This window comes from Triturus cristatus, chromosome 8 (genome assembly GCF_964204655.1).
Source record: "Triturus cristatus chromosome 8, aTriCri1.1, whole genome shotgun sequence".
NCBI classification, from domain to species: domain Eukaryota; kingdom Metazoa; phylum Chordata; class Amphibia; order Caudata; family Salamandridae; genus Triturus; species Triturus cristatus.
In genome coordinates, this window is record NC_140591.1 from 1281526982 (window position 1) to 1281553733 (window position 26752).

The window sequence follows — 26752 nt, forward strand, 5'->3', positions numbered from 1 at the left end:
GTCCTGCTTCGCCTGACTGGCACTTCTCCTTAGGTGAATTCAAATAATGTAAGCGGTGTCTAGGCTGTACGAGTCACTTTAAGTCAACCTGCTTCCATGTTGCCTCCAATCGCCCTGTGTAGCTGTCAGCACCAGGCTTCTTATGGCCTGATCTTGACATCTGCTTTTGATTGTATGGTGCTTTGCCGTCATCCATAGCTCCAATAACATTAAGACAATGAGTTCACTTTTTATCCAACCGAAAGGTAGCCTGCAGTCTAAATGTTGATGAATATTTCTTGTCAGTCGACTATCCACTTTCAAAGTCCTTCCAGCCTCTCAAGGAAACACCCTAAGAGCTAATGCAGACGCTCATTCTTCACCACTCATTATAAGTAGTTATTAATAACTTTTCATTCAGGGTTGGGGTTGAGTAAATATGTTCAATTAAAAACTAACAGGCGCATTTAATCAATACTCATTCATGAGCAAGGAGTTACTTCAAGATATAAGGATCTCAGAGTCATTTCCATAAATATCTACTGGGCCCAATGACTGGACTTTGATGCCTTCACGTGCGGGCCGTAGGCCCAAGTGGACACAATAACTAACACCTTCAGATATGCTTCATTTACTTACTTTCATTAATTTTCAAACATTTCTTTGAGTTCCCTGTGCCAATCAGACACGCTGTAAAATGTACATGAGTAGGTAAATTACTTATAGAAACAGACTCTTTCATTCCACATGCCCTGCCGAAAGCACTTTCTACAAACTTACACAAATGTGAAAATTGGAAAAGGCGTATATTTTCCCAAAGTCTCAAAAAAACGTGTTTTGTTTTAAAGTGGAAGGATGATTACTCTTTAAGGAAAATCATTTTTAAAAATCGTCCAATGTCATCAAATGTGTCAATTTAAAACTCTTGAAGTACAGCAGAGTGAATCAGTAGTACAATATTACTACTAAGAAAGACAAGGATACATTCATAGTTGTGTTGTTTCTTCGCACTGTTCCTACTGTAGCCCTCATTACAAGGGATGAGAGAGAGCCGCATTAGTAATCCTGTACCCAGAGTCATTGACACTGCAGGGGACAGTACTTCCGAGGGGAAGAATTACTGTCTTTCTGAATTTTTCACTCAGTAATGGGGAACTACAGCAGGAACTGGTGTTTGCACCCGCACAGCTGCGAGTTTTTCTCACATACTGAGCCACATTTATCCTGGCAAAATGTGTGCGGGGAAAGGAACTCTCAATTGAGAAGTTCACGCAGAACTCAGAATCCATTCTGCAGTGGCATAACAAAGCTCCCCCTAGCCCACACAGTGCGGGGGAGGGGCCTCAGCACAGTACCCTGGCCTGAGAGCTCCTGAGTGAGTCTAGGGGGGGCCTCTCCATGTACTTTGCAGGGGGGCACCCTCAAGGTTTGTTATGCCACTGCCATTCAGCTGTAAAGAAGTGTTTACAGCCAAATCGAAATGTGTGCATTTGGGTGCCATCCTTTTGCCAACTTATTTTATCCCTTCCGTGAGCACCATTTACACTGCTCGGCAGCTAAGTCCACTCAGCTCAATCGAAAACATACTGGGCAGTCACTGGCTCAAATGCATGTCTGTGCTGCATGTAACCAGGTTTGAGTTTTGTCCTGGCATTTCTTTGCACGTTGTATGGGGTGGCACTTAGTGGTGATGTCATGGTCACCTACATGCCACTGTAACCTGATGTGTAGTAGGCCTTTTCTTCAAGGAAGGTGAGGCGGCAGGCGGGTTCTAGACTGACTCCATAATAGTCCCTGCCCAGTACTCAATTTGTAAACATAAGTAAGTGCCAGGACCCTTCTCGGATGCCCACTGCAGCATGCACCACCCACTGCCCTTGCCAGCGTTGCCAATGCCAGTACCAACACAAATGCTAACCATTGCACTCCTAACAGTAAAACAATTCAGACTATTGCAGACCACGCAAAGGTACATTAATGGCGTGAGCAGCAGGTATTATTCTTTTTTAATGTATGTTGACTTATTAAACTCACTTGTGCTCATCTAAAAATTACACAGTCAGTGCCACAATGTGGTGGACTGTCACTAGAGCTGAAGCTGACAATTAAGCGCCGGTGCCGAGCCCTGGAAACCACCGGCTTAAATTAAGCACTGTCCCTGGCAGACTGACGCCAGTGCAGCGGAAGCCCTCAGAGTAAGAGCTGGCAGAAGGCCTAGGCGATGGGCCACCTATCCTTGTTGCAGGGCTGATGGCCTGCCAGTCCACTTGACCGCCTGTTACCCGTCTGTTGCATCACTTGAGCCCCAGCTTTGACACCCATGTTGTGAGGGTGTTACAAAAAATAGATCTGCTGTGGTAAGAGCAGGATGCATCTCTTTGCATGCTTGGGAATTTCTAGGATTGCAAACTCCCCTCCCCCCGCTGTGTGCTCAGTTTTGACAGGTTACAATCATGGTTCAGATATAACCTTGTCCTTGAACCTGAGTAGGATCAGGGGCCCATAGGAACGTGGGTCTTACACTGCTGATTATCATGAACATAGGAGGGGACTTTGATTTTTGAGCGAAATAGTCGTCCCTAGGCATTAATGCAGTGCTTCCTACATGTCCCATTACACATTCATCTCAGTGTGTGCTGTGTGCACAGTGCAAGGCACCTGTGAAAGAGGCTCGCTTCCATTGTCTTGTAATTTGACAAAGACTCACCCTAAATGTACTGCGGGACTCAGCTTTTTAAAATCTCTCTCCTGTGAAATACGCAGCTCAACAGCGCACGTTCAAACTCATGCAATTATGCGGCCCCCTCTTGAAAATGCGGCAACAAAACTCACTCTGCCCAAGCTCTAGCCAGAAAGGTTTCCTTTATCCATTAAGTGTTATTTTCAGAAAGATTTAATTTTTCTCTGCTGTTGTGGGACAGAGCAAAGCCTTGTAGAACAGGAGTGCAGTAGTACCACTACTAGGAATACCCGCATAATAATCGGTACGTTCTGCCTTACATGTGACAATACATGTTTAAATGTTAGGTGTGATAGTCGTGAGAAGTGTAAAGTAGGTCCAGGCGTGGGTATCAATGCTCCTTGTTGAGGCCGACAAGACACGTGTGTAGGCCTCACTAGTGCGCAGTGTCACCACGTCCTTCCGGCTGAACCTCGCGTTTCTGCGGCACAGCCACGCAGCTTCCAGCTCCTTCCTTAATTATTGCAAAAACAGCTGTTGAGAACGGCACGATGATGGGTTTCCTCAGGACTGTCAAAATATTTTAGAAAACAATGGGGATCGCAGTGGTAACTGCGGACACAATTACAAGTGTAAGAAAGTGAGACGGGGAAGGGAGAGGGACGCAGGCGCTTCCAACTGGCTCAGGGAGCTAGAACATCTGTTGCAGATGTCAGCTCTCTGGGACAACGCAGCAGCCGGGCCCTGAGCTCCCACAGCCCTTGCTCTGACATCTCACGACGCTTGAAATCCTGTATGAAGGGGGCACCCTCAACTGTTCCGTTCAGTCACTCAGCTCTGCAGCCCCCGACCCCACGAGGCTCCCAGAGAGGTCAAAACTGAACTGTCAACCTGTCAACTTAGAGGCCTGGAAAAGAGAGGGGTCTGTGGAGCAGGGTGCAGGAGTTAAAGTTTGTAAGGCAACCAGACAGGGAGTGGTTCACAAAAGCAACATTTGCTCCCAGAAACTCTTCTCTACATGGACAGGGAGGTTATTCCGGAGTAAAATCTACCTTAAATACTTGCACTCCTGTACACCAAGTTCACATTTTGTGAAGAAAATGTGGATGGGACCAGCAGAGAGAGCAAGCAGCAGTACTTCTCGGTGCTCAATTTATTAAAAAAAATAACAAAATGAAAGGAAACATAAGTGCAGGCGCCCAAAGTCTTTCTTAGGAGGCCGCCCAAGCTAAAGTGAGCAAGTAAGCTGGTTCATGGAGTTTCCCACCTAAGAAAATATGAAAAAAGGTGATTTTTTTACTATGTGGTGAGAATGTTGGACTACTGGTATTTTCATACTTTACAGTTGTAACCACTGTAATGTCTGGCACAAAAAGCTAAAAAAATGTGTTATAGAAAAAACTGATCGCACAGACCCTGTAGTCGTATTTCGACAAATTTTGCCATGCCAATTCTGAATAGATTTGGGCAGGCAAATCTTTTAAAATTCTTAGTTTCACTGGTCAAGATAGGGGAAGAATATGGTATTACAGGGTTGTCCCTTATCCCAGTCGGCAATGCGGTCCAGTACTGTGCTTGCAAAAAAACAAATCCTGCTGTATTAGCATTTCTATGTGCAGTATTTATGGGATTAATGTGGCTAGTGGAATGAGGGTCCACGTCCCCTTTCACTGTGAGCGAATACTTTTTTCCCATTTGGGCTGAGAGTACCTAATAAAATTATTTTCCCGCTGTGCGATATCCAGGACTTTTATTGCTGAGGATGCTGCTAGTGTGGATGACTTTCTCGATTTTAGCAGGATTGCCCTGCATTTCAGGAGTCTGCCGTGTGTCCCCACCAACCTAGTGAGAAAAGCATAATATCTCACCCTTTGCTCATCTTCCAGGGCAATATGAGACGAGAGACTTGTTGAGCTCGGAGTAGATTTTCAGACAAGATTTGTGAAAAATTGGCAGTTCAGATGATGTCCCAGTCTTCTGCGGTGTGCCTGTAAATGGGCAGCAACCATCACACCTGTAGATACTACAACAGATATTTAAGCACCTGTAATAAAGATGCCCTGAATGAACAGGAAAGTGCATTAGCCAGATGAGTTAATGGCCAGTCAGGCCCTGCATAGTTTTTTTCATTTATTTGTCTAGTTAGGTCAGGCCTGCGACAGCACATGTGCTACATGCGCTCTTGCTTACAAGACACTAATGTTTACAAAAAGGGCTATGAGCCTGCCAATTGCTTACCATTTTTGGCTTCAGTGTCACTCTTCCTTGCAGCTTCCTAATTGGCAAGTGCAGGCCAAGCATCACTTCTGTTCTTTCTGTGGAGCAGGGACCAAGTACAGATTGATTCAACATTTTAATCACTGCCTGTCCACTGCTCCTGACATGATTGAGGTACTATTTCTTCTCCCCCCCCCCCAATGCCCTTGCCCTCATCTGGTACTCTCTCCGCCTCCTTCATTTTGTTTTCCCTATACCCCCCTCCTCCCACTGTCAGTTATTGCTGCTCACTCTCCCTCATGGTGCTTCCTCCCCAGCTTTTTCTTAACATATTGCACAGCAGCGGGGGCTGCTGTGCAATATGGCTTTTTTTAAAAAACTGTATGATTTATGGCCACGTCATAGTACTTTTTTCATGACTTTAAGCCATGTTGCACAGCAGCACACACTGCTGTGCAACATGTCTTAAAATCATTGACAGAGCAAATAGGTCTTGCTTAAGCAAGACCTATTGGCTTTGTCCAATGCTTGTATTTCTATAGTGCCATTCAGACAAAGACAAACATTAGCACTGTGAGGAGTTTGACCAATTTACTGAAAATACAACTTAGTGACTTGAGGAAACTTGCACCCTATTTACCACCACTGGGTTGTGTTTGAAGTTTGACCTTTCCACACCACTCCATTGTAACTATACTGTAAGAGCAACAACATCACTTGAGACTAAACTAGTAATGTGTTTCGTTAATCAGGGACAGTGGTAGAAAATATGGTGAAGTCACAATTGAGTAGAAATGTAAAACCATAATAAGACATCAAATACAGTGTGTGTGTCTTGATGCGTCTTGTTAAATAGTGTATGCAGTATGTGTTGTATTTTTTACTAAAAAAAGTTTCTAATGTTTTATTAGGTCTACAACAGCAAGACAAGAGCAAGGATTCCCCTTGGTTTTGAAGCATGGGAATGTCCTGCAAAGTGGTCTGACACATAATAAACATGGCGAGACTGGAGATGTTGCAGTGATCGTGACCTGCGCTTGCTATTAAGGCCGTGCCATTGCATGGAGGTGGATCTGCCAGGCTTTGAAACCGTTGTATGCTTTCTTCAAGAAGCCATTTGTGGTCGGTGGAACATGGAAGGGAACTTACCTTTTCTCCCCTGAGCCTGCCTTACCAGTGCATTCTGACTATCCTCAGCTTGACAGCTGTTTTTGGAGCGATCCAAGGCCCGCATTCTGTTTCTTTCATAAAAGGAATTGCAATGAAGTATTGCCACCCTTTGTGCATCTTTTCTTTTGTAGAAATGCATAAAGTTTAGTTCAGCAGTGGCGGCCGCTTTCAAAAGGATCTTTTTCTTTTTTTTTTTAAACGTTTGTAAAATCCTAAAGTTCTGTTTAAAGAACTTACTCTCAGACAAGCACTGGTTATGAAAAAAAATGATTTTTTTTAAAAATAAAGAAGTGCTTTTTTTTTAGTTATCGGTCACGTGAAGTTTTCTGTATTTTTTTACTTTTTCCTGTTACCTCAAGTGCGTAAATGTTTTTAAAGGGTGAAAATATGTTCCATTTTATTTTTATTTTGCCTAGAAATGAAGGTTTTATACTTTTTGTAAGCTAAAACCAAACTTTGCAGCCTACCAGCATATTTGTGTTCTGTTAATAAATCAACCTGTGGATGTTTTTATATAATCTCTTCTTTTGAAGAAAATCGAAGGGCCCACATAATCTGTGTAGGAAAATATTGGCATCTCTACACTTACTTCAGGGATCTTTTCATTGTGCAGTGAACATGTTGGCAGCATACAGGCCCTGACCACAAAATATGCAGTGGAGACCTACGCGTTGACTGTGTATTTAAATCCCAGCGAAAGCTTTAGAAACATGATGATAAACCAAAAAACCTGAAGACAGAGTTGTTTTTTTAAATCTCTCTAGAACCCTGATATTGTGTTAGTGTGTCAAAATATACATGAAACCATCACATATTGTTATATTACATCTTAAAAAAACATGGGATTTACTTTGGTCGACAGAAACAATATTCATCTGAAAGATGTGGTGCTGGTGGAATATTTTCTATAATTCATTGGTGTGACACCATTCCAATGCTTATGAGTATTACAGTTTGAGCTTTTGGTGCGATAGCAATGGTCAGATACAACACATTGGCATGCACCTTAGAATGTCTATTTCCTTTGAAAATCTGAGTGATTTTTATTGCTTTGTAATATGAATCATGAAAGTATCAACCAGAAGGACAGCTTCAAATGTAGAGAATGTCCTGCAATTACAGGATCTGGATTGCTAAAGTTCTGCAGACTGTATTGCCTCTGTCGATATATTTCGTTCTTCCACTGCATGGAAGTGCCACACTTTACAAGGGTTGTGCAAAATTCGCATAATTTTATGTGTCATTATGCAAAATTTTGGGAACATTTTCAAAATGACTGAAAATTTTGTGAAATAACAGTCCTTCATTTTGCACTATATTTTAGTGTGAAATACATCCTGGCATCAATTTTTGACACAAGGGAATAGTTTGCACTAAACAAAAGTGAAAAATACACAATCGCCGCAAACAACAGCCACTCGAGTTCTGATTGAGCGCGTTTTTCCTGGACTCTTGTGCTATCAAACTGCAGTGTAATCCCATTACTGGCATACTTGCATAATTTCAGGAATTTCCTGTAACAAGCATAATGCAAAATTCCCAAAATTACACAAATTGCGACAGTATAATTTAAAATTGACCTGATCCTACATTTTACCCAAGTGAATGATGCCAGGAATTTAGGGAGGTCTAAGATCCAGCCTATGAAAGGTACGAAATCTATGAGGGAGAGTGCTTTACTCAGCCATTATATACTTAACAGGTCTTCAGACAAGTGGTACTTTTCCACTAGTTGAATATGATAGTCCCATACAAATTGCCATAGAGAAAATTGTCAGTTAATAACTGAGGAGTAGCAATAGCACCTATGCAAACACAGCAGCCATATATGAATTTGAAAATTTGGTTGGTGGAGCACTGAGTCAAGCATTCAAAGTGTATTTTTGCAGTGTGTCTCGCAAAGCATGGTTCACTATAATATTGGTGGTCTATTAACTTTTCGAGAAGACCATTGAAATAAATATACTTTGAAACTTTCATTTAAGTGCGCCTTTTTGACTCCTTTTTGCCATTAATTCACATTTTTGCTTGCCCTAGAGAAGCATATCAACTAGGAGGGAACACCCAAAAATGATGGGGGGCTGAGAGCTGAGTCCTAATCATGCACTTAGGTGTTGTTTAGATGCAATACGAGTCATGTAGGAAAGTTTGGCTACTCCTGTAGTGACAACATGTTAAGAAATGTTATTTAAACAAAGCAGTACTACACGCCTATGAAAATTACAGAATTGTCCATTTACTGCGACTATTACACAAATGCATTGCACTTCTGAATAAATAGTCTCTACTGTTCCTTTTCCAATAATATAGTCCTACTCTTGACTTAAAATAAACCTCCCCAAAGCAAAATGTTGCTGCACTCATTTACATCTGTTCTCTATTAATAAAATACCAATTATCACCTTCTTTTGCATTGTTACCAAAACCATACAATCAGGAAGGAACTGCATCGACTACAGAAAAAGTGTTTCCAGGGAAGCTTCTTCAGTCCTTTCCCTAGTGCCATGCACACAAGCCAAGAGAGGCAGCCATCTTGATGCACTTGTTTTTTGCCTGATTCAGAAACCTGCATTGTTTTCTTTTGTGATCCTCTCTTGGTTTTCTTGGTCTCCACCATAACGAGAGGCTCACAGCACTAGATTGTTATCATGGGATTCAATACCAGACTAGCAAGGTGAGATGACATAGTTCCACAATGTCCAAACTTAAAGAAAAGTCATGAACGCCGATCTTATAAAAACGATAAGAACATCATGCGCTGTTAAACAAAGAGAGTAGAAATTACACCCAGGAAACAGTAAGGAATACATTTGATAAAAACCATTCAGTACCTAGAAACAGACTGTTTTGAGAGGAAAATGAAACAATATATGAGTATTCAAAAAGTACATACACCCCTATTCTTATACCAACTTCTCCACATTGTGAAAAAAATGGTCTCTGCTGAAGTTTAAGACTGATGGTATTGCCATGTTTTACAGATCTGAGAAGTCATGCAATGACATCAATGCAATCGGTTGACTGTGGACAGAATATATGTTCTCTTCACATTCTCAGAAGTCACAATGGGGGCATTGTACATCCTTCAGTGCATTGAGATGGATGTCCGGCTCCTTGACTGCAAAGTCATCACAGGCACGCATGCTCAGGGGCGAGCGGGAAATTGGATGCCCATTGGTTGAGGCGGATAACTTTTGTGCAATTACCATTTCAAATCTAGAACGCTTCTTTACAATTCCTTCACTAGTTGGACCAATAGCCCATCTGATTCATAGAAATGGTCCAATACACAGGACATTTCCCCACAGTATTTATGCAAAAGAGCAGGTTCAAAAGGAGAACTTTAGACATGGTCTGCCTCTGCCTCTAAAGTTTATTTGACTATTTCCAGCCATTGCTGCATTCTCTATGTTGTTTGTAATATTTGCAGCTGGGAAATCTCAAATATATGGTGACATGATGATTGTTTGCACCTTTTAGCTGCCTTTCTTAATGCTAAAATGCCCATATTTCCAGGACCTGCTCCTTTCAGATGTTTCTGTTTAAATTGTTCCGATGAATCTTAAAGGTGCCTTCGAGTCCAATATTGCAACAATAAATATTGTGTTGTTATCACAAGAAATATTGTGTCATCTTATTTTCAGGTCTGGCTTGACAGCACAGCTGTCTATACAATGTATTGCTATCAGTTCTTTAAAATATACATAAAGTAAAGTTTGGCTCCACCTTGGAGGATTCTCTCTCCCCCCTTGCTATTGGCCACTTATTGTATCCTCCCACTGTCGATGGAGTGCTTGCAATGCATGAGGGATTATTTTACATCTGGAATTACACTGAATAATATTACATTCTTTATCTCATAGATGCGTTGTATATAGAAAGCAATCGTTTTATTGTTTAGTGGGGGGTTTTCATGACAGACAATTTTTAATTTTAATATTGAGAATCCAAGTGGCAGATCTACTGGCTTTTCTAATGTTTGCTTTCCAAGGTATTTTGCCACCCATCATGACTGAGTATGGATTACTCAAGGTCTAATCAACGAATTGGGATATGTAGGCAACAGTTAAGTGTACACACGTCATGCAGGCATATTTGCTATGTAAACTGAGGACAATAAGTGCATGAATCCATTGGAATTGTAAACAGCAGCACAGTGAGGCAGGCCGCTGAGGGGATGCAATCTAGGAAGGCAGGCAGAATGTTGGATGATTGAATTACGGAGTTTATTTGAGGTTTGCCAATATGAGTTTCATGTTTTGGAAGTTATCCTATTTTGCGTGGCTGCACCTGGGTGTGGGTGTTGAGATGGAAGTGTGGGTAAAAGCCACATACAGAATACAATGCCTAGACTCAAAATCGAGTCAAGAGGCGTTTCTGTGGGGAGCACATACCACATATCTAATCAAAGAAACGTGAACAAATGCTTATTGGTACCTCTGGCAACCTGCCATGATAAAATGCGATCTCTTATGTAGAGGGGGGCGGTATTTGGAGAACACTTTATACTACCACACTGAATAATACGTCTTACAATTATCATCATATGTAATAGAAAGATTTGCTTTAACATGCACCAAAGCAAATACCCGTGGTAGTGTCTAGTCATGAATATTTGCTTCTGGAAATATCAAATTTCACTCTGAGCAGATTTTGATTTTATTTTATAAATGTCCAGAGGTCCTTGATCAAATCGATTTTTTGTTGTTTTTCAAGAGTATTATTCCCTTTCTTCAATTTTTTTATGCAGAGGTTTTTAACAGTGATGTGCAGCTTTTGCTAAAATGCTGTAATTGAATCGTCAAGATCCCTTCTTTTTGGTGTGCATTATCTTAGAGGTATGTGAGGCTGTGCATATTTAAGTACAGGGAAGTATGTATATTCATTTGATCTAGAATTATTTGGAGATTATTTTCAGTTCTTAGAATAACAAAGGTGTGGGGAAGCATTTAACAGTCAGCATCTTCTGTTCAGGGCTGGCCCGGCCATACAGAACACAAAGCAAACCCTTGGTAGGTTGTTTTCAGGAGCAGATAGGCTGAGGTATTCTCGAACCATTACCCCATCACAGTAACCATGAGAACGGGGCACACTGGTTTCTTAAAGGCGCATGCACGTCCTACTGCTCTAGGAAAATAATGGGACCGAATTGTGGAGGATTTTTGGAGTCCCTCTGTATAAATGCCTGTAAAATGTTTGAAATGTTCTTTTCTTTTAATTTTATTTTTTATTTTTATTGAGCAGAGCAGGAAAATAATACCAACAATTAATTTGTCATCAGGAGTAAAAAAAAATAGCAATTTATATTAATGTACATTCTTATTCATTTGTCGGCTGGAACCCATATAAATACATAAACAGATCAATGAATCAGAATATTTTTTTCTTTTCTTTAAAAAAAAAAAAAGTTAAAAAAAAATGGACAGCGAGATTCCGGCAGGGCCATATGATAGTTTTTTAACCAAGCGACCAGGACCTAGTACCAACGACAGAGTTCTTTCCCTAAAGTGCTCACATGCTATAATTACTTCCCTTAAATTTAGGGACATAAAGTGCAATCTGCTAAAGTGCAACCGTGCCTTCCCTTATTTATGGGAACATAAAGTGCTATATACATAGTTACTAAACACTATTAACATTATTACAACCTAAAAATCACTACTGGCTAAAATCCTTGATCACTTCTATCCATAATCCACAGAAATGCTGAAGAGCAACAATGACCCAAACCGGCAACGGACATTGCGAGCTTAACACCCATGCTGCAGATGGTGGAATTAAAATGCTCCCGTAAATATGGGGACAAAAAATGCCACGTACTAAAATGCTCCACTTGTGACATTATCTCGCAATTGATCCAAAAAAAAACAGACAGCTGTAAATTTCTTAATTGAACCGGCCCTCCTGGCATATGCTTCTTCAAACCTTCTTGTCTTTTGTATTTTATTTAACCATTTAAAATAACATGGTACTTTTACAGATCTACAATTTTGGAGAATTAAGGAACGAGCCACTATAGAGCAAATTGCTATGTATGTTTCTTCTGCTTTGGTCAAGTCTGCCCTCACTTTAGAAATTCCAAAAAGAGCTACTTCTGCCTCGGGGTCAATCTTCTTTTTGATTGCCTGACTATTGAGATAAAGATCTTGCACCAGAAAGCTTCAAGCTGTGGGCACGTGAAGAATATGTGTAGCCAGTCTCCCTCGCCTTGGGTCTGGCATCGAAAACATTTATTTTCTACTTCCGCATGACGTTTATTTAAAGTTTTCGGGGTATAATAGGCCAGCCACCTGGACAAAAAGGCCATCCTTTTAAAGTTGGCTGCTCTTAGGACCTTACCTCCTACCTGGGCTATTAACTGCCATTTCTGGTGGGAAAAGGAGCAATTAGTTTCCCGAATTACTTTACCAAGAAATTCTTCAACCAAGGGGAGCGTCTTGCATCTGTTCAATAGAGAGCACCAGTTTCCTACCCCCTTTAATTTCATTTTATATAAGGCATTCACCTGATTAATTGGCACCCCACTTGATGGTAGATTGTATTTTTTAATGAAGTTTACAATCTGCAAAAACTCCCAAAACCCGGGTTTATTTTGATTGCCAAATCTAATTTGGACCTCTTGCCAAGTAATTACTGTCTTAGCAGTCAAAAAATTAGTCAGATCTTCAAAACCACTATCCTTCCATCTTTTCAGCCGGTTAGAATGTATTTGGAGACCAAGGATTTTACATTTCTCTAGCTTCAGAAAGGTAAACCCCGAGGAATCAGCTTGTTTAAAAAAATAGTGTTTGAAATGTTCTCCATGATACTTGAAACTTGTGCTATGAAAGGCATTGTTTGGCTTCCTTTTCAGGTTTGGATGTAGCATCTAAATGACAAAGCGGAACAGAGGAAATGTAGGTTGTGTAAGAAAGGGAACTGCTGGCTTTGCTATTGGTCAATTTACCAGAGTCATATTGAACGAACAGATCATTGCTTTTTAAAAGGTTTTTTCAATAAGATATGTTGTTATCCATTGTCCTGCGCCAGTGGAAAGCAATTTTTTTCTCAACAGAAATCATTCAAGTTAGGGTTTATATATTGGTAGTATTTCGTAGCTCCCGCTGCAATGACTTATTAGATCGAGTTTGATTGAAAATAGACACTGGCAAGAAAAATACTTTTAGGGCCGCAAACCAATATAAATAATATTGTCACACTTCGTAAAGATGAGACTAATTTTTACAATTTCCACAAACCCAGCAATGTATTTAGCTACCACGTTGCCCATGTCATGTGTAAAACAATTACTCAGGTCTAGCTTTTTTGAATCAAAATAATTGGACCCTGGCACTTGTCATTTTGCTTTCAGAAATATAAGTGCATAGTATAAAAATCCTGTATAACAATGTCCACTTTTCAAAAACACAGGAGTGATTGAATGTGTGCCCACTAGCAGCAAGACTGCTGTACCTGTTTGTGAGTTATTCATGTCTGCCCGTTTGTCCATTTGTGGCATCTGTCTTTCTAGTGACTACAGATAACAGTCCAGTTTAAGTATGATCTATAATCACAAGTAGCTCCCAGCACGAGTAAACAAAGTAAAAAAACATGCGTACAGTGCCCTTTTTTAGGTCTCGCCTATGCAGCACGCAAGCGCTTCATAGGAGGGGACCTTTAGCCATCGCTCAGGACTTTTGCCTAAACGCGTGCATGTTTTCCATTGGTTTCTATTGAGACTCGTGCACGTTGGGCTTTTCACTTGCGGGAGCGAGCAGCGGCGCCATCTGTTAGCAATTATCGCCCTGCCGCTGCTCTCTCCCATAAGGTAAACGCCAAACGTGCCCGAGTGGCAATAGACAACTGTTGGTGCATGGCTGCACGTCGCTTTAACTTTCGCGGCTGCGGGCCCTGCTTGTCTTTTAGTGCTTGTTATTTGTCTCTCCGTCTCTTTTCCTCACTCGATCCACTGGCTCCCCGTTCTTCTTACCTCTCTGTCACCCCCTCTCTCTTTCATTGTACCTCTCACCATCCCTATGGCTTCGATTATGTGTATCCCCCCTCTGCCTTTCCTCCCTATCCCTGACACTCTGTATCTCTCATTCTGTCTCCCTCTCTTTTCACTTTTGCCTCTCTGTCTTACTCTCCGCAGGTCGTCCTCCCTACCCTCTCACTCTGTTGCTGTGTCCCTCTATTTCTCGCGCTCTTCGTCTCTGTCCCGATATCTCTCCTCGTCTTCTGCTTTGTCACTCCCTCTCTGTGTCTCTCACTCTCGCCACCTCTCTCGCGCATCTTCTCTCCCGGCATGCGCCCCTCCTTCCTGTATGCAGATTCCCAGCAGCTGAGGTTATCTCTGGCAGACGGGAGGGGTGGCGCGAGCAGCCTGCCGACTGCAGGCACTGAGAAGCCGGACAATGCTCAAGAGATGCCCCCCAGCCCCAACCAGAAGCCGCACAGCAACACTTCCCAGTAGTGGCCAAAAGCAACATGTTCAGCGCATTACCAAATCCTAAATAAATAAATAGTGAGGGCAGGGCATAGCCAATAGGTCTCGCCTTTGGCTAAACACTTTTAAGGTCCCAAAGGCGAGACCAATTGGCTATGCCAGTGCTTGTTTAAACAGGTTGTCAGGTGTGAGTAGCACTTTCTTATTTCCATTAATTTGCTTTGCATTTTCATACATATAATTATGGATTTACAATTGGAAACATAAGAATACAAACAAGAAAACATCTAAGATTGGAAGAGCTGCTCAGCCTCTCATGGAAGAAGCAGAGACATCTTTGAAATCAACCTGTGTCCGCATACTGCACAACAAGATGTGCTCTATTGCACATATGATTGTGCCCCAAAGTTATTTCACCTTGCTGTCCCTGATGCATTTCATTTGGTGCTTCCATAATGTACACAGCCATGTGATCTCACAATGAACATTACTCAGTGTTCGTCTGGGGCACAACACCTAGTGACCACCTAATGCACAACACCCAGAAGCAGATTTATCAACAATTTTTGCAGGTGCAAAGTCATCAAAAGTGACATAAACCAGTGTAAAGTGCTGATTTGGGATTTACTCTCTAGGTCAAGACTTGTTTTGCGCTGGAAAGTTGCCTAAATGTAACACAAAGCAGCACTTTATGCCAGGGGATGAATGGTGGGTGAAACACGGTCATCTCATGCAACCACGCGGTGTTTTGATACAAAGCCCAATCAATTAACATTTGTAGACAGGATTTTGCACCAAAAACATATAACTCCTAGAAGCAGGCACAAAGAAGGAGAAAAAGATTTATTTTATGCTAGACTCACATAGACACCTTAACACTATAATGGGAAAAGTCTGTGCCTGGCGCAAGGCAGCCAAAAAGTGTACCAGCATGTTAGAAAAGAAAACCACCACCATATTTTAGTTAACCCTGGGCGTAGTTCGCGAAGTAGCGCTACGCGTAGCTACGCAAAGTGCACTTCGCACTACGTGAGCTACGTGAGCACTTCGCGAACTGCGTAGTACCCTGTTTGCACTGTGCCAGATGCCGTTTTCAATGATTGCACAGTGCGGACAAGCATCCGGCACTGTGCAATCATTGACAACGGCATCTTGCACAGTGCGAGCTGTAGTTTTCTGCCACTCGAGTAGATTTTTACTCGAGTGGCAGCTTTCTCAACGCGAACTGGTAGTTTCTCATCGCGAGCGGTTGCAAGCATACGCGACCACTCGCAATGAGAAACCTGACCTCCCCGCGTTGAGAATCTCACCAGGAGGTTTATTTTCCACGCTCGCGAGCGCCAACTTGATGTTGCTGATCGCGAACTATGAAAAAGTCTCGCCGGGATGTCATTTTGCTTGCTCGCGGTCGCCAACTTGACGTTGAGGATCGCGAGCAAGCAAAAAATGACCGCTGCACTACGCAACGCTACGCTACGCGTGTTTGCACTGTGCTACGTGCAATTCGCGTAGTGCGAAGTAGCGCAAACTTCGCAAACTACACGAGTAGTTTGCGAACACTTTACCCAGGCTTAATTTTAGTACAGTTCTCAACCTCTCATGCAATGCATGTAGCAACTTGGGCTGCTACTTGCATTGCATAACATGATTTTAGGAAATATGCCTTCATACCTTTTGTGATGCACATCACACAGTGGTACTGTGATGCACAGCAGGCAGCGTTCCTCTGAGGGGCATCACAGAGTCCTCAAAGGTGTACCCTTGGTGCTCTCATGGTGTATACCACCGTGCACTCCTTGATGGGCATCACCCTGTCTTACGCTAAATATATTATGAGGTGACGCAAGCTGACTGCTGATAGACATCATACTGTGTCTGACTGATCCATATCAACCTATATCTTCTGCATCACAGGATTATGTATAACTCCTGGTCTATGTCCATTGCTGCACCTGTGGTTGCTGGTCTGTATGCACAGGTGTCTGTGTGTTAGAACAGCAGTTCTCATTCTGTGGTCTGAGGATGCCTGGGGTCCACCACGCATACCTGCGGGGAGGGCTGCGACTGTTAAATATTATTAGCAGATTAGTAAAGTATATATACTAAAAAAGCAACATTGAAAGTTAAATATGTTTAAACGCTCTGTAAACGTAAATGCATTTGAAATTCGCGGCTAAAAATTCATATCCTTCTCTTGATTTGTGGGAGCAGTGCATGTACAGCGAGCAGAATGACTACAGCTTATTACTTCATATTTTAGAAACAAAACTAAAACTTGAAAAGCTTTAACCTTCCCATTAAGATCAAAAATGTGGGTTTCATGTAATTTTGTATTTGAATATATTAAAATATTTCATATTTTCTGTGTTTGTTTGATTTGAACTCGTTTCTGTACTTGTTTTATAATGTTGTAAGGATCCCAGGCTTTTAGTAGTAATCATTGGGCATCCACAGAAGTCAAATGGTTCAGAAACATTGGGACATATCTACAAGCCCCTATTGCCACACAATTGCCACTTTAACAACGTTCTTGTGGCGATAGGGGTGTTGCCTTATTTACAAGGAGGCGTTAAGCCTCTTAACGTGGCTTAGCGCCACATTGTAAATAAGGCACCCTTTCATGCTATGCTTACCGTGAAAGGTGTGGGCAAGGGGTGTGCAGTGGGCGTTCCGCCACAACACCCATTGATTTTGAAGCTGCCCACTATTTACAAGGGTGGCGTAAAGAGAAGGCAGCACCAAAATTAAGACCAGGGAAAACCTGGTCTTAACATGGTGAAACAAGGAGAAATGCTTTATTTTTCCTCGTTTTAGATTTTCTATGTGTGGTGCATTGTGCAGCTCACATAGAAACAACATTGCTTACGCCACGCTTCTCATGTGCCGTAGTCACAAGAATGTGGCGCAACCTTGCGTTTCCCCTATCACTGGCACTGAGTTCAGCTGCCTAGCGCCAATGCAGGCACCCTTGCACCATAGTGCAAGGGTGTCTGTGTTGGGGGAAGATTGTTTATGTGCTCAATGCAGCACACAATGAAGTTGCAAAACTGCATTTTTTGAACTGATTGTTTATGTGAAGGAAGGGACTCCTTCCTGCACATGAACAATCATAGGCACTTTGCGGTTTCTATTTGTGTTGCACAGGCGGCACACATGGAAACAGCAAAAACGTTTTCCCTGGTCTTAATTTTAGCGCTGCCTCCTATTTACGCTGCCCTAGTAAATAGGGGGTAGCGGCAAAATAAATGGGTGTATTGGTGGAACGCCCACCACAACACCCATTGCCCTCCCCTTTCACGCTGTGTGCCTTAGTTACAAGGCAGCGTTAAGGCACGTTAAGTGGCTTAACGCTGCCTTGTAAATAAGGCGAGGCCCCTATCGCCATCACAACGTCGCTGAAAGTGACATTGTGGTGGAATAGGGGCTTGTAAATATGCCCCATAGTGCCTTTACAAATGCTCACTAAATCCAATGCTTTCGGTGGGATCCCCTTCCTCTAACTCATGGTGAGGGTAGGATTTCTAACTAGGATTGGTGCAATAGATTAGGCTCGTATTTAAATAAAGATCGCGAGCTGCCATGATCTGTCAGCCAGACCGTGGTTATGGTGAGTAAAAATGGAAATGCAACATGTCTGTTGCAGTTCTTGCTCAGTCCAGGTATTTGCCATTGGCTTTGCGAGATGTAACATCCTTTAAAATGACTTCATATTTAAAGCAGATGTTGACGTCGTGTCTCTCCACGAACCATCGGAAGAAGCCCCCCTTCAGTAATGCCCCAACAAAGGTTTATTGATGGCAGGCAACTCTGACGTCACGCTGTGATTGATTGCCTTTCCAGCTTTGCAAGCAATGGGGGGCGCAACTGTAAAAGCAGGTCTGATCCCGCCCACCAGGTTTTTAATGTACTGTAAAAGAGGACGCTTCATTTCCTGCGAGCTCGAGCTGCCCCCTCACTTCCTGCTGTATGAGAAAGGCTCGTCTTCCTGTCCTGGGGTCGAGTGACAGACACATTGATGTATGCACGGAGGAAACCTCGATTAATCGGGACCCGTCGAACCCACACTGATAGCCACAACACATGCAGGTCGGGGTGGGAGTTGGGAGAAACAGGCGCCCGCATTGTACGTTTTCTGGCTGCTCTCATCCCTCTCCACAGCTGCTTCCCCATCATCTGGGACGCATTTAGTTGCTATCTGACAGCTGCCTGACGTCAGCACATGCATGATGCAGTCGAACTGTCAGAATAAGCTAGGGCAGAATTCGACGCAGCTTCTTCTAAGGGAATTTTTCGTATATCTACCTGAGTACGTATTGTCCAAGCAATTTTAGTTCGTTGCAGATTTATTTCCAATTTCGACGACTAAATGAGACCTTGGAACGTATGAATCGTTTGATATGTTTTTAATATTTCCAGTGCAAGCTGGCGAAGCGCGAATTTATCGGTCCTCAGGTTGGTAAAAAATAAGACATCCTTCCATCTAAAAGGCCAATAATGGAAAATGTTTGAGTGGTATTTTTCTTATATCAGGTATGCCCTTGCTCGCACACAGCCGGTAAGGTATTTTAGCGTGCAGTGTTTGGGAAAGGTCGGGAACGTTGTCAGAATCTAGATGTTAAGTCTGGAAAATACAAATGATGTGAAACTGGAGGAGAAAGAGCAAACAGGGCCCCAGACTTCCTGAATATTGAGCAGCAAAGTCCTGAGTGCAATTACACAGCACTGCATTGACCTAACAGAAGTTTGCACAGCATTATATTTACTATGAGTCATGTGATGGATGATGTGTTCGGTGATGCTCAAGGAAAACATTTATGTTAGTGAGACATCAAAACGTACGATCTACCTAACATAATTAACAATTTGGAATTCCATATTGGCTACAATACCACCTTTAAACCTTCATGAAAGTACATACCAAACAAGGTATGCAGGAGGATGAACTTTCTATAAACTGTATCTCTGAAAGAGTTTGTTAATGGACCATAAGAAACATAATTAGGACTTGAACCGGGAGGATTAATTTTGGAATGAAGGCGTTGGCTTTTGAAATGTTCTCAAAGGATGATTTTATTTATCATTTCTGGATATATGTGAGCAAAAAATGTTAATACATCAAAACAATTCAGGACTGTTCGACCTGGCCCTTTTTGTAGGGTCACCCCTGGTTTTTGCCTTCTTTTGCATTAGCATTAGGACTCTGTACAATTAACCACTGCTAACCAATGCTAAAGTGCGCGTGCTCTCTCCTTCAAACATGGTAAAATTGGCTTACACCTAATTGGGCAAATTTAATTTACTTGTAAGTTCATAGTAAATGGTACTACATGTGCCCAGATCTTGTAAATAAACGTTACTAATGGGCCTGCATCACTCATAGTGCCACCCACTAAAGTAGCTTTTAAAGCATGTCTCAGGCTTATCAATGCATCCTGTAGTGCAGTTTTAAACTGCAATTTGGACCTGGCAAAAGAAACCTTTTTCCCAGGACTAAACCTTACGCTTTGTTTTAAAATTATTTTTATTGGCTTTTAAAGTACAATGGTACAGGAAAAAGTAATGGAACCGAGGATAACTGGGGGAAGTGGGGAAGCAAAGGGTCTTTGGGGGGATAGGGAGGGGGAGAGTGAAGAAGAGAAGAGGGAGGGGGTACACGGTTTCACAACAGCATCTGACTGAATGATATTAGTTAGACGAATCTCAGCTGCAGGGCGCCCAGAGAGGATAAGGTAGCAAGTATGTGCAACCCCTAGATAATATTAAAATGTAGCGTACTTTGTGGTAGATCGTGATGACAGGAGAATGAGTGAATGGGTATTAAACATCTGGTGGTATCTACAAGGGCAACAATGAAGGTGGGTGGGGTCCAGCAGGCACAGGTTGACCCCTGGGGTCAATCCTGTCTGGAGAGGATACAAAGGCCTACCCCTGGCACATGAAGGGTAATAAGGGTTCTCAAATATCTTGGGGATGGAAGCGCACTGGCATCTGTTCACAAAAAGTGGATAATTGTTCCTGGCAGTATGTGACGTCTTGTAGCCAGGCCTCCACAGGGGGAGTGGGTTACCTGCGTTTGGCCAGGAGGAATGTTTTGTTCATAATGAGGGCTTCGTAAGCTCCCCGTCCATGCTTAGGTAGTCTTCTAAGGTTGTTAAACATGGCGCATTTATTGCAAAACAATCCAGTGTCCTGAAGTCCATACAAGGGAATGTGGCTCCTCTGGAGAAGGTCATCCAAACCCTCGAATCAGAATACTTCACGTTTAAGAGCACGACCACGCTGCCTAAAATCAGAGATAAACTGTCAGAATTCGCCAAAGAAGCTACTTTGGAAGTCAATTACCTAGATTGGGATGCACAAGTTCGCCACTATGGTGAGGGTGGCTGACAAGGCAGGACCCTCACGAGCCTCCACATATGTAGTGAAACTGTTGGATGACAACCAGATCCTCCACTCTGCCCTAAATAGCTCCTGGGCATGATGACCTCCTTTTATTCCAAATTATACACACGCCACCATGGTCTACCCGACAACATGCAACTCATGCATATCTTTATGATCTTCAATTCATGTGGCTCGAGCGCCCCCACCATGCCTGCCTTGACTCATCCATTATGACAGAGCCATACTCAGTCTTCTAGGTGATAAAGTGCCTGGTCTTGATGGCCTCAGTACCGCTCTTTATAATGAATCTGCTTCCCTCTTGGCTCCTCACATGTTATTGATGTTCGAGGAATCCTTCGTCAAGGGCTCTCTCCTTCCATCTCTCAGAGACACGGTCATAGTGATGCTTACAAAGCCGGACAACCCTGCATACCTCTGTGAATCTTATCGTCTGTTGCCCATGATCAACGTTGGCAACATAATTGTCGGTAAAATTTTAGCAATCCGCCTTCTTTCATTGTTACCCAAGATAGTGAGGCCTGACCAATCTGAGTTTATCATTGGTTGATTCACATCCCACAACCTCCGTACCATATTTGCCGTCATGCTCCATTTGCACCCTCAGATCTCAGCGGTGGCCACCCTCTTGGATGCCACCAAGACATTCGACTCCCTTGAGTGGCCATATCTGTTCCAATTTCTTACGCGCATTGGCCTGAGTGCCAGCCGCGGTCCGTGCAGGTAACAGCGGTGGGGCCGGGTGGGGGGGGGGATTTCGAGGGATGATGCAGAGGGCAAATTAAATAAATAATTAAGAAAACCTTGCCTCACTCACCAGAGAGATCATCCATTTTGGCTTGTTTTCAGGCATACAAGTCAACTGGTCTAAATCCATCCTATTTCCACTCACGGATGGCACTCATCAATTTCCACTGGATTACCCATTCCAATGGGCCACTGAACTGGTTCGCTACCTGATAATTTGGCTCAGTCAAAATCCTGGAAAGCTTTCGGCGGCCAAATATGGCCATGCCATTCCCTGGCTGGAGGACAGAGTTACGTTTTGGTTCCGGCTTCGACTGTCCGTCCTCAGATGGATAGCGATTGCAAAAATGGCAGTCTTGTCGAAGTTCTTATATCTCTTCTTAAACGTGCCCCTTCCCCTCACAGCACACTTCTTACTCTGTCTCAGTTCCAACATTGTAACACTGACCTGGGCTAGTAAACAACTCAGAATCAAATGGGAACTCCTCACTCTACCACTCTCCCAGTGCCAGGGTGGCTTGGGTGCACCTGATATGCCATTATACGCAATGTGTGCCCAGACGACATACCTGCATTACTGGCTATATCCAACACTGTACCAGCCCATGTTGCCATAGAGGTAGACAAGGCCGTGCCTTGGCCTTCAACCACTGCTCTCTACCTGCCATATAAGGTGCCAAGGAAGGAGATAGACATGGTGGAGTGTCTGCGTTGGGCATGGGAGGGTTTATAGAAGCTTGTAGGGTTCTCTTGCTTCTATGTGCCTTCCATCCCAATCGCAACAACTCTTTAAAATGGGACTAGTAGAAGAGGTCCATTACTTGAGGTGCAGCTCACCACAGGCCACATTCTTACATCTCTCTTGGGAGAGTCCTAGGGTGGCACAATTCTGGGAAGGGGTCTTCACCATCATTCATACAATAATCGGACATGCCCAATTCTTTTGAATACTTACAAGTGGAGAAGTGTGGCTCACTGGTTAGAGGAGGCAGACCTGGAAGCAGAGGTCAGCCCGGGACCAGAGTTCAATTCCTGGCTCGGCTGGGTCTTGAGTCCATAAATGTCCATGGACTCGATAATTCTAGCTCCAGTGCATACTCGACTCATGGGTTCACACTCTGCGACTCTGGGCAATAGCTTGCTTAATCTCCACATGGGCCCCTCGCGGCGGGATGCCTGGCTTTCACCTTGCAGATGCCCTACTGGGTTATCTCACAGGGGAATACCAGGATGGGTTCCCTAAGCAAGCGCTTAGAGACCGCTTGGTGATTTGCGCTATATAAATTCGTGCACACACACATTTACAAGTCATCCCCAAGGTAGGCCCTAAAACCTCATAGGGCAGGGAGCATTGTATTTAAAGAGTAAGACATGTGCAGTTAAGTTTTACATTTCCTGGTAGTAAAAAACTCCTGAAGTTATTTTTCACCACTCTAGATCCCATCCGCCCTATTGATTAACACTGGGTTGGTTACATAATTACATATGATAAGTTATAACACTTGATTGGGAACATATAAATGTATGGTGTTTACTCAAATGAATTCTAATTTAAATCCCTATGTAATGGTAAAGTTGCATTTTAAGTCACAGTTCTGAAAATGACATTTTCAGAAAGTTGGTATTTTCTTGTCCTAAATATTTGTGCCTTATGCCAGTGTCCTGCTGTGGTCTGCTATTGAGGTCTGTGTATTCCTCCCAGATAGTGACACAAAAGGGAACTGGGTGTGGGGAGAATGGGCCATCCTGCCAGTTTGGCCGAGGGTGGAGCTGTGCCATGCCCACTTACACTTCTAAGGGCTTGCCACATTGCATTTTTGTCATTCTGGTATCATTTTATTTATGGAAATTTACTCTATTGTTCTGAACAGTTTGGGATTTTTCTTGTGCTGTGCTTTCAGGTTAATACTGTTTATGTGCTGCATAAATACTTTACACAGTGCCTTTAATTTAAGCCTTGCTGCTTTGTGCTAAGCTACCAGAGTTTTAAGCACAGTTTCATGTAGTGGCTTTTGTGGTTCACCCTGATAAGGATTTTGGTTGTTGACTGAGTGGGGCTTCCATCCCCCTCAACCAATAACCCGCTTTCTCACAAGAACTCTTGGAAATACTTGGGGGCATATTATCAACAAACGGCGTTAAAATTATCGCCGCTTTACCGGCGGATTTCTGCCGCTAAAGCGGCGATAATGGGCTTGATAATATGCCCTGGAGAATTCCCATAGAAGCCCATGCTCTGGTGTCAACATGGGCTTCTATGGGAATACTCTGCGGCATATTATCAAGCCCATTATTGCCGCTTTAGCGGCAGTTTTCTGCTGCTAAAGCGGCGATAATTGTGATGCCGTGCTTTATAATATGCCCCTATATTTGTCTCTTTTGAAAGAGTGATCTGTAAAATTGTTTTATAATATACTAAGTGTAAACTAAAGTGGTTGAATAATTAATGTGTATTGCTGCCAAGGCAACAGGATTGTGACCTTTAGTAGCTGGCCCCATGGTATTTGCACCAGTCTACTACTTGGAGCACTGATATTGAGTGAAAGGCAATGTAGGAGTATTAGCTACTAATGTAAATCATTCCATGTGTGAGTTGTATTTCAGTGCACATTTTAACATGCAAGTAACCGCTAAAAGGCAAAAGGTGTAACGTGTAATTATTCCATGTCAAAATATCACACTATTTTCAGAATGGTCTGGTTTCATTTGTCACTACATTCCACACAAAGCCAGATCGGACTACTACTGGCTTGCGAGCAATTATAAGGGTGTTTGAGTGGTTGCCACCCTGTTATATCCAATTTGTATACATTATCAGGGCTTCATGTTACAGAATCCAATGCTATTTCAGTGCTGTGCTTGCATCACCTTTCAGCACAAAAGAAATATGTGCATCAAAGTTTATCAACACTGTCCTTTGCGTCTCTTTGTGCAAAAGGTGCTCATATGACCTTTTATGTAGCATGATCATCCACCCTAATGTTTAGTTAATCTGGGCAAAGATTTGAAAATCCTACAAATCACACAGAGCAGTAAGATTTGTGGAACCATCAGGGTAGAGTCAGAGACTCTTTGAGGCAGATGTAATGGACTTGGGTTTCTTAAACTCATCAACCCAGTTGTTCTGCTAATGTAAACAGCAAATTGCATTGTCTAATTTGTGAATCAGTAACTTAGGGCCTGACTTAGATATCGGTGGATGGGTTACTCTGTTACAACGGTGATGGATACCCCGTCTGCTGATAAATATATATATATAAATATAAATATATTTATTATAAATAAATAAATCCCATTATATCCAATGGGATTTATATTTCGGCGGACGGGATATCCGTCATTGTTGTGATGGAGTAACCCATCCGCCGAGATCTAAGTCAGGCCCTTAGACTCTATGGGGCTCATTTATGAGCCCCTGCGTCAGTTTTGCACCACCGGTGCGTCACATTTTGTGACGCACCAGTGGCGTAAAACATGCGCCATGTTGCGCCATATTTACGAAGTGATGCATCTAGGTAGATGCGTCACTTCGTAAACCCCTGCGCAACATTATACCTGCGCCAGGTATAATGTATGCAGGGTGGGCGTACCCCCGCAAGAAAGGGTCGTAGGAGTGACGCAGCGAAATCTATGAGATTTTGCTGTGCCACTTCTAGGACGCCAATGCGTCAAAACCTTATGCTTGCCTCATGGCAGGCGTAAGGGTGACGCAGGCCCTTTCACATGGGGCTTGTCCCATGTGAAAGGAACATTGCTGGAGTTGCGTCAGGCTTCCGACACAACTCCAGCAATGAGCCACTTTTTGCGCCGACAGATACGTCACGTATCTGTCCTTCCTTGCGACATGATGCGTCATATTATAAATATGACGCATCATTGGTGTCACAAGGAGGGCGCACTGAGAAGTGACGCATCGCTGCGAAACTTCTCATAAATGAGGCCCTATATTCTTTGTGATGGAAGACACTTTTTTGTGTCATTAAAGAGGATGTTGATACTCAGCCATGTAGTGTGAAAGGCCATTGCTCTGGATCTTTCCATTTCGGGCAAATTCTTGATGGTGCATTCTTCGGCCAATATCACAGTTGCTCAGGATCCTCAAGTACCCCAGTACTAAACTTGTAAACAATATAAGGGTAAGGTCCCAGATTTTTTTAATCTGCAGACCCAGAGCCCACTCAGCATGCTTCTACTCCAGTGGACTGATACTCTTGTAGGACTCTCGGCTCTATGAAGAAGAGACTGTTTTTGAGCGAGAAGGGTATATCAGCAAGGAAGCCGGCTTTACTTTTCAGACTTCCAGCTCAGGTTCCAACAGCAATTACCGGACCACTATAGTCCAGATCCTCTGGACTCTCCAACAGCTGTCTGCTCCTCAGCTGTACTGCCAACCCAGCCACATAGGAGTATGCACACATCCTAGAGGGTAAGCAATAGCCCTTTTATTTTTAGAGTGGTGTATGGAAAAGAAGAAGAGTTGCCAATGCACTGGATGGTATGACTGTCCTTTTATTTCTATGTATGTGTATGGAAATAAAAGAAGGAATGACTCTGCTGGCTCCCACTGGTCAGTGAATGAAGGTTGCTGCAGGCCTGGGCTAGGTAGCAAAGAGTCACGGTACCTAGAAATAGTTAACAGAGTTACACCCTGTTAAGTATTGTAGCCCCCCTCTACTCAATATGTGTGATGTTGAATGGCATCATGCTGCCTAATGACCCCCTTTTATATTTGAAGTTAAAACAATATGTAGTATGTAAGAATATAAATTAAACACATGTAACAAGGGAAGGTGTTGGTGGATTTACTGAGCCACTGGCTGGCAAAAGATGTGGATTCCTGAGTCATCATTTAATTTAATTAGATATCACTTCTAGTCTGTGTTAGCTATTTGGTCTATAATACAATACGTAGAATGAACCCTTTGCTCATGATTGCATCGCTTCCTTGTCTATATGAGGTCAGTGCATCCAATTTGATATCTTTCCTCCTTATTCTTGTTTTCGCACTGCCTCTGAAGTACAGCTTCTTAACCATATTTAATTTAAGGAGTTGTATCCTTCCAGAGCTTTCCTGGGCAAACTATGTTTTCATTGTTTTAACACTCCATGAAAGAACATTTCTTTCCTGGTCC

The 26752-nt window shown here is 42.8% G+C and overlaps 1 protein-coding gene across 2 annotated transcripts in view; it reads left to right on the plus strand.

Annotated features, from left to right (window-relative positions):
* The window catches only part of VGLL3 (vestigial like family member 3), a 71134-nt gene extending 61466 nt beyond the window's left edge, over positions 1–9668 (plus strand). For both annotated transcript variants that reach the window (XM_085623017.1, XM_085623018.1), the window contains exon 4: positions 5788–9668. In XM_085623017.1, coding sequence (XP_085479143.1) covers positions 5788–5831 — 44 coding nt within the window. In that variant the 3' untranslated portion in view covers positions 5832–9668. The remainder of the gene's footprint in view (positions 1–5787) is intronic.
* The last annotated feature ends 17084 nt before the right edge of the window (positions 9669–26752 follow it).